The 9,205-nt window shown below is 42.0% G+C and overlaps 1 protein-coding gene across 1 annotated transcript in view; it reads right to left on the bottom strand.

Moving 5' to 3' along the window:
• Window positions 1-421: 421 nt before the first annotated feature.
• Window positions 422-9,205, bottom strand: part of LOC123508546 (leucine-rich repeat serine/threonine-protein kinase 1-like) — a 30,565-nt gene continuing 21,781 nt past the window's right edge. The window contains 15 exon segments of the mRNA XM_045262288.1: window positions 422-2,861; window positions 3,225-3,358; window positions 3,509-3,723; window positions 3,854-4,111; window positions 4,227-4,425; window positions 4,642-4,843; window positions 4,999-5,121; window positions 5,381-5,490; window positions 5,781-5,922; window positions 6,161-6,412; window positions 6,862-7,068; window positions 7,525-7,777; window positions 8,106-8,129; window positions 8,317-8,546; window positions 9,102-9,185. Of these exon segments, the coding sequence (XP_045118223.1) occupies window positions 2,484-2,861; window positions 3,225-3,358; window positions 3,509-3,723; window positions 3,854-4,111; window positions 4,227-4,425; window positions 4,642-4,843; window positions 4,999-5,121; window positions 5,381-5,490; window positions 5,781-5,922; window positions 6,161-6,412; window positions 6,862-7,068; window positions 7,525-7,777; window positions 8,106-8,129; window positions 8,317-8,546; window positions 9,102-9,185 (2,811 nt within the window). The 3' untranslated portion in view covers window positions 422-2,483.

Genomic DNA, 9,205 nt, shown 5'->3' with positions numbered 1-9,205 from the left:
TGTGTCTCCATGCATACAGGTTTTACAGTGGCAAGGTTAATGAAGGATGAACCAGCAGCCAGAGTTAAACAGGGCATTACACCTTAACCCCTTGAGTATCATGATGCATTTCCATATTCATTCTACTTACTATTTAGTGATTCTATACAGCTTCAGAAACTCATGTTGGGGGATTAAAATAGTGAAGACTTTGGATATCAATCTTCTGACCTCCAAAAACCCTTACTAATGTAAATAAATTGGTCTAATCGTAGACAAATCTCAAGGTAAAAATGTGTCCCAATATAAAAGTTAAAATGAAATAAAAAAAGGAAGAAAATAAATCCTCCAATGTGAAAACACCTTACTGTACTATACATCACCTGAAGCTGCAGGTAAGTATACACAAAGGATAAAGTGTGAGATGAAAGAAATAACTACAAGTATATTTATATTTAATTTGGTATTTAAAATTTTGTTACTGGTCATCTGGATGGACAAGTCACTGCTTCTCCCAAACCATGTCAATGAATCAGGAGATGGACCTTGTTATTACAGACTCATGAAAGGAAAGACCTCCTAATGGGCTTCACATATACTCAAAATATATATAATTCCTGATAGTAAAAAGTAAGATCCTTTATAAATAGTGTTAAGTGGAGACTGGTGACTCAGCGAACGATGCTTTGATTACAAAATATATATCATAACAAATTGCTGGCTCCAGGGAACTGCTCAAACATTCCTCCACTTTTACAGATACACAAAGAATGAGAAGGAAAGATGAACTGCTAAGAAAAAGTTATCACAATAAATGGTTGCATGACTAGAGAACAAGATTAACAGGGTGATTATAATATTATGCCTCCAGACAGTGGCGATCTGAAAGCAAGACTTGTGTGAGTGAATGGATGGAGTGAAGAACCTCATCAGATCTGCCCAATAATTTCATCAAGATTCAGTTCATCTAATTGTGTAACAGAGTGGTAGTGACAGGAGTAGTGGTGGTGGTAGTTTAAGTAGTAGTGGTTACTGTTATGAAAGTAGAAGTAATAAGTTTATGTAATGTGCTGTGATCATAGTACTAAAAGCAGTAGTACTAGTGTAAAAAGTAGTAGTAGTAGTAGTAGTAGTAGTAGTAGTAGTAGTAGTAGTATAAGTGTGTGATAAACAGTGGTGGTGAAGTAGTACATGTTGTAGTGGTGGCAGCAGTACAAGTAGTTGTAGTGTGATCAAGGTTTAGCAGTACACACTTGTGCCATGTTGAAAAAAAATCAATATAAATACAATAAGACAACTTAAGATGAGCTATGTACACTACTAGATTCCATGAAATAACCATCTTTGGTACAAATATTAACTGCAAAAAACACATGCTGACGTCGTCCCCCCCTTCACCCTCGACCATTATAATATCTCGGAGCCTCCCTTCACAGCAGCCTGGCAGCATATACCTTCAGACACAGCTCCAGCACACCTTGTGAGTCTGGGGCAGCACCTAGCATCCTAATTACCAGCAAGTAAAAATTCTGATTCTTTAACACCAAATTTCAAAGGAATTAAGTAGCCAATGAATGATTCTCTATTTTAGAAAGAAACACAAAATGCATTTCTTTACTTATCACTGAGTATTTAAAGCCACGGAGTATTGTGAGTTATTTAGAAATTTGCAGAACTATTGGAGTGTGGCTCTCCCCTCCAGCCATCACAAGGTGTGTGGGTGCTCCAGTCTGCCCACACTGCACTAACACTGAGGCTCACTAAGGCTCACTCCCACATCTTACTTAAGTAGGCTTTTTGGTTAGAGGATCACTTCAGTTGCCTCTTATTATGTAGGTGATTTTTAAGGCAAATATCTTTTAAAACTGCATGGGAAAATAATTAACATATATATGGCATTATTAACACATTTACAAAAAAATGTACTTTGTAACTTCAAAAATATTTCAACAACCTTTTAAACATTAATTACGGAAGTCACATTTCTTAAGTAACGCTAAAATGCACATCAGTGATGTTCCTACGCTAAGGCCAGAGAAGAGCCGTCCCTGGCCCCAGCAGGAGTGTTTGTCTTGTAGCTTCAACAGGATGGCTTCAGCTGTACACCTCATGGTAGAGAATTGTTATACCACTCTTGTATCAGGAGTTATATATCCTGACAGGATGCAAGTCTATACAAGCAATGATGACAGCCACAACAGGTCAGTAGTGATATGAGTACAACCTTGTCTTGGTTAACATTGTGACTTGAGGCAATTTGAGCTATAATGCACAGCAAACTTATTCACTTTAATATTTGCAAAACTTAGTCTCACAGAGACTGTGCAAAAGGCTTTCCTTACTATTTATTCATATATATTTATATATATGTGTGTGTGTGTGTGTGTGTGTGTGTATATATATATATATATATATATATATATATATATATATATATATATATATATATATATATATATATATATATATATATATATATATATATATATATTTTGTAGTGTCCCTCATGTGTTAAGCCAGTGATGTGCTCTCCAAAGTAAGCAATACATGGCCCTCTGTGCCTGTGCTGGCTCAGGATGAGCTGACCTGGGCATGGGTGCATAGCGGCCCAAGAGGTTCCTGTAACCCTTCCCTATGGTGGCCAGCAGAGGAGTGGGACTTGGCATCCCTTCCCTGTCCCCACTAAATCCATCTGTCTGGTCCTCAGAGCTGCCTGGATCCAAGACCACAGATGCTGGAGGAAGAGGAACTATTGCACGAACCTCATTTTCATACGGCCTGAACACAGTGATGGGACGCATTGACTCAGCCTCTGCCACCACCACACAGCCCCATGTGGTGCCCACATAGACCTCACTGCCACACACAGCCACTGCCGTCACCTGGTGGGTTATACCGATAATTAATTTCTGTTAAGTTCTTCAACTTTGATGTGTGTGTGTGTGTGTGTGTGTGTGTGTGTGTGTGTGTGTGTGTGTGTGTGTATACTGTATCTATCTAACTATCTTTTTACAGGACTAACTCATGTAGTGTGAATTCATGTTATACCTTGAGGGGTAAACAGCCATAAGTATATAAAAAATAACAAGGAACATTTAAAAATACACATAATTAATCATGACAAAACAAAATGCACCAGACATATCAAATCAGCCATTTCTCTGAAGACTTTAACTTACAGATGCATCTTTAATAACTCAGGCCAACCATGAGGCAATGGCATCAGAAATAGAAAATTCCCTAACCTGGCAGTGTGATGGGGACAGATGCTCCTCTATGCTGATGGACTGCAGGCTTTCAGAACATGGCACCAGCTTGGAGCAGTCTAGTCGATTCACTACTTTCTGATCCCTGGCATCCCAGTGATACACAACACACCCTGGCAAGACACAGATCATTTGTTGCAACTCTACCTGACTTACATACACATTCATATATGCAAGCTGTGCCTACTGTGGTTTGAAAGATAATACAGAATGTTACAAATTTCATGCTTCAAATTTCTAATACATTCTTCCTTCACTCTTACCAGGATAGACATAAGACCAGATGGAGTTTCTGAGATGAGCAGAGACTGTGGAGAGGTTCTGTGGAGCGTGAAGTATCAACACATCAGCGGAGGAATCATTTGCTGGAGGTGTTGAGGTGGTGAAGTGCGACACAGCATCTTGACTCGTCACCAGACCATCGTCCCGCAGGCAGAACACACTCATGGTGCCCTGGCTGCCCCCACACCATAGTGACCTACAAAGATTAACAAATGAAACATAATTAATTTCAAGTAAAGAAAAAAATAATCCTAAACACTGATATTAAGTTTTATACTGGTAAGAAGATGTAATCCTGTCGTTAATGAAGCAACATTCATCCTTACCAAGTGTTGTCAGTCTGGGTAACAGCAAGGCAGTGGATCTCATGTGTTGAGCCGGCCAACTCTGTCATGACAAAGCTGCCCTCGCCCAGAACAGGGGAGGTGGGTGTGACGTCTGAGCTACACAGGAAAAGGCGACCATTCAGGAGAGCTACAGCCACCCGACCCAGGGCATGGAGGCTGCAGAGGGAGCGCACAGGGGAGGACTGAGGGGCATCTGGCTCTAAGCAATAGCTGAACACTCGGCAGTAGTCCACCGTGCTGGGAGAACAAGAAGTAATGCTGTAAAGCTCACATGTACATCTTTGGGAAATATTTATAGCACATAAACTCATAAACTTTACAAGTCAGAAAATGCTGAAAAACATTCACTTACTTGTAGCCGTGAATGTTGCCGGCACTGTCGCCCAGCCAGACGTGCTCACCCACACAACACATGGCAGTGATGGTGTCTGGCAGTCCTTCTATGCTGGTGTATCCTGCCCAGCCCCACTCCCCGGCCCCAACCATGTCCAGCTGAGGGGAGGTGCGGCTCACCCAGATGTTCCCCAGCTCACGCATCACCAACTCCCCATCTGTAACAAAAGTTTTATGAAATACAAACACACTATGGCAATACCATCATCAATAAGACTGTGAATGTGGCACTAATTAATATCTACCAATGAGAGTAGAAATAGTAAAAAGTCATCAACTGTCGGTAAGCTTCCTGGAAAAATTAAAACCATGAATTACAGATGGAGTTTAAAACAAGTGAAGGCAACACTGAAGGAAGACGGCAACACACTCACCTTCATCCTTGACGTAGGTTGGAGGCACCCTGATGGCATCAATAATGTTGAGGGAGTGGTCAAGAGAGGCCACGTCCAGCAGGTGAGTGAACTCCGGAGCCGAGGCGATGGAGACAATCTGTGAGGCTGAGGGTCTGAACCTTGGCTGCTGCGACCAACACATCACCATCAAGTCCAGCACATACACTGGGTACTCTGTTTCCTGTCAACACACACACACACACGTACGTCATTCAAGAGGCCACCTGACTCACTGACTAACTGATGAGCTAGCTGGCTTATTTACAGCTGTACAAATAAATAATCTCAACTTGTACTTAGAGAAGGAAAAAGAGAGAGTAGACAGTGTGTTGTTACCCTGTGTGTGAGTGCTGGGCGTCCTCCCTCCAATACGTGTTCCTTCACATTATCACAGTGTTCGTACGGCTGGTGTGTCGTGAGCAGCTCATACATAAACATCCCAAAGGAGAAGCAGTCCACCTGTAATACAAACACTGTATACTACATGCATAACTGTGTGTATTTACTCAAATAACCCTAGTTCTCCTCTTTTATACTAACCTTGACTTTACATAATAAAATCTAAGGGTCAAATTATTGTGTAATCTTTTCCTTTCTATTCATGATCTACAAGAAACATTCACCTCTATGACATTTTGAATAAGCACTACAATTTTCTACATGACGATATTATTTTGGAAAATGTGCTTAATACTATAAGTCTGAGGCACATTTTTACCTTTTCTGTGTATTCTTCCTCCCCATTGTGTCTCATCATCTCCGGCGCCATGAAGCCCTCCGTGCCTCCGAAGCCCTTGGTGCCTGTGGGTAAGCTGGCCCGGCTGATGCCTGGAGCCACCATTGGTTTTGTTAAGACATCATAGACAGAAACAAAATACAAGCTGTCATGTCTGTATGTTCTTTGACAACAAAGAATGCTGTTAGTAGTAGTCTTAATCCATAAGTTGTTAAATGCTAATGCAACTAATCCTAAATTATTTTAATGAGCAAATGGAAAACTAAAGGCATTATAAAGATTTTGCTGATTCATTACTCCATTTGTTACTTTGTCTTTCAATATTATACTTTAGTTAAAAGACACCAATCTGCTCTCTTAGCAAGACAAACTGGCCACCTACCATAGTCTGCCAGGCGAACATCCACCCGAGGGTGAGGCTGGTGGTGGAAGGGCGGTGGCAGCTCCCACACTAGCACGTTCTCACTCTTCAGGTCTCGGTAGATAATATGTTGGCCGTGCAGGTACTCCAGGGCTTTGGCCACCTGTGGGGGAGGATGGAATTTGATAGGACTGATGGACATGAACATTTTTCTGAACTTAACAGAGTATTTGGAAATCCTTGAATTTTATCAGTAATTTTTCTCAAGAATATGTAAAGTTATCCACCTTGCAACTACAACTCTTGACGAACAACTGACATTTCTACTTGCAGAATGTGGATGCTAAAATGCAACACTGATACAAGATTTTGCTAATACAGTATCCTGCTCAATGTCTGACCTGCAGCACCACAGCCTGCAGTGTGGGGAGGGACAGTCTGCCGCCAGACCGCTGGTAGTGTTTGAGGCACTGGTCCAGCGCTCCCTGAGGTGCCAGCTCCAGGACCAGAGCCAGCGGGCGAGGACACACCCCAACCAGCGGCACTATGTGTTGGTGCCGTAAGGAGAGCAGAATGTTGACCTCCTGTCTGGCGGAGCAGTAAGCTTTGCAGGCATACTGTAGGGGGTCTCTCTCCCACTTGCTCTGGGCAGCCTGGAAGATATTTTCAAGGCTAAATTTTTGTCTATTTTTACTTGATAACTATAATATATTTTTTTTCTTCAAGTTTACCTGGAAAGCAGAACTAACTCAAGATCTCAATAACAAATCATTTGATCCAATAAAATTAGAACAAAGAATCTCTATTATTCTTTTCTATCTTCAGTAATCAAACACATGAAAAGAAATGGCCACACCCTACATTCACAACACCCTGGTACTCATAATGTCTCTTTATTTCTTAAAGATTTGGCTGAAAAAAAAACTGCAATGAAATTCTTAAGTAAATAATATGGAACAAACTAATCAATTCTCCACTAATATGTTAATTTACTCATCTTTATTAATTTTCTAACATCGCTTCTTGACTTACAATACTTTTCTCTGGTCCATTAGATGTATTTTTACCAGCTTATATCTGCATCCACAGGGGCAACACTTACCTTGAAGGCTACAATGGCACTCTGCCGGGCATTGGGTCCCGGGTCGACAGGCTGCAGCATCTTGAGGGCCACGTCCATTGGTCCTCCATTGAGACGGTTGCGACACGAGCCCTGGAAGACGAACCCAAAGCCACCACGCCCAAGCAGCTTTCCTTGTTTGATGACCTCTGGCCGCACCAAGTACCGGTCACCAAGATCCAGGAACACCTGTACCATAGCCAAGACTCAGAATAAAACATGTTGAGGTGTATGTAGATAACATCCTTAAGCCTTTCACTGCTATTTGTTGCATCTTTTCTTAATGACTAACCACTCTGAGATGTCTTATTTTTTGTTCTACAGCCACTTCCAAACATTGCACTACCTAAAAATTGCAAAACATATTCCTTTTATCGCTCTCTTTCTTGTAGATGATTATAAAGAATCCAAACATTGATTTTAGTAGTAGTATGAATAGTTGAATATTGCAGTGAAAGGGATAAGTTTGGTAATTAAAACAATGAGTTGAAGCATAATGATTTAGAAATGGACATAAGAAGAAAGTCACTCAAACAGCATGGTTTGATGGCTGGAGTAATCTCATTAGTTATGTTGACAGTGCTGCACGTTATGTATCACTATAACATATAAGAAGAGCTGGAGGCAAGAAACAGAGCCACATACGGTATCAGGAGCAATCTGTGCCAGGAGCAAGTCAGCGTGGAGTGGGCACGGCACGGAGCGGGCGGTGTAGGCAGCCAGGATACACTCCTCCACCATGAAGGAGTAGACCACCGGTGTCACCTCCTGGGCGCCGGTACTTTCACCTTCGTTGTTGGCACTGTTGTCTAGGTCTGGACGCCCCTCCGCCGACGCCTTGCGACTGGATAGGGCAGGTGAGGCAGCGATGAGAAGAAGCCTTTGACTTTGCCTTGTGCTATGCGGAAAATGCTTGGTGTAGCAAAATAAACCCTTTACCTTGTACCAGTGATAATGTAAACAAATACAGATTTCTTACTTTGTACTTGCATTATTTTCTATGAAGAAGTGAAAAATATGATTCAAGCCCTAAGGGTTCTTGAAATATTTGGTAGCATGCAGTGCATAAGATGCTAGTCAGCACAAGTCTAAGTCAAAAGAATATCTACACCTAAATCAGATACAAAAAGTTTTGTGGAAGAATCTAAGGAAGACTTTGAAACTGCATTACTTCTAAGAATAGGTGCTGTTTGAAAAACATTTACAATATTTCATGCTGTGCTGACCTTATGAATATTGGTCCTTGTAGGCTAAACAAAACAATAAAGAAATAGATTAACTCATATTGTCAAAACAAGAAGAGAGAACTTTCAACTACTCTTCATACTTTATAGAGATTGATGATAACAATTTCAAACAGAAACAAGTGCCATCCCTGCATGCAGTGCAACAACAGCCATTCCCAAGGTGACCACGGCCAGGTGGGGAGGAACTCACCTGGAGGTGGTGGACTCGGCCCCAACACCGCTGTCCCCATCTGAGGTGTAGGACTCCCGGGACCCCCAGCTACGCCTTGGCAGCTGAGGCGACATGTTGCCTCCAGCACCTGCTGCAGCACCAGCCGGGGAGACACCCCCACCCCCTCCAGCAGGGGTGGACGAGGAAGAGTTGCAGCCCCCAGGTTGTGATGAAGCCACATTACCAAAGGGCATTGTTGCAGGATGGCCCTGAGATGTGAGGAAGTATGGCATGAGATCCCTCACATGCAGCCAAAGCTTAGGTGCCTTTTAGCCACTTCATCACCACAACACAAGCTTCTTACATTCACCCATTATAAAACATACTCCACAAATGACAGACCCAGTCTTTTTACACATGCCCAACCTGTCACACAAACCTTAAATTTAACCTCCACAAGTGTAGAACATGCTTTCCCTATGTACCAAAGCCCCAGCGAGTGTCATTCACCCAATCTATAACACTATGTAATAATCCAAAAAACTTATTTTCAGTTAAATCTTTCTCCTAAATTATCACTAAGTAAATGGAATAAATTACCACATTTATTTGTTTCTGTGTCATCCTAATGTACAAATATCATGTACTTGTCAAATTTTTATAGTAACTCTTATCTGCTGAAATTACTTTAAATACCTGGCACCAATAAACCCACGTTGTTGTCCATTTTTCACCATCCCCTGAACCTTAACACCATTTCACTCTCCTCTAGTAACACTCAGCCCCACCACCTGCTTGAAGGGCTTCAGTGTGGTCTGCTTTACCTGCTGGGACGGAGCCAGACTTCCCAGGAGACTGTTAGTGAGGAGTGAGCGCTCAAGAGAGGAGCTGTGGGATGCAGTCAGGTCCTGGTGGGGTGCCATGCATG

This window comes from Portunus trituberculatus, chromosome 25, assembly GCF_017591435.1.
Source record: "Portunus trituberculatus isolate SZX2019 chromosome 25, ASM1759143v1, whole genome shotgun sequence".
Taxonomy (NCBI): domain Eukaryota; kingdom Metazoa; phylum Arthropoda; class Malacostraca; order Decapoda; family Portunidae; genus Portunus; species Portunus trituberculatus.
The sequence above is the reverse complement of the archived record's forward strand: the minus strand, read 5'-3'. Positions and strand labels throughout refer to the sequence as shown.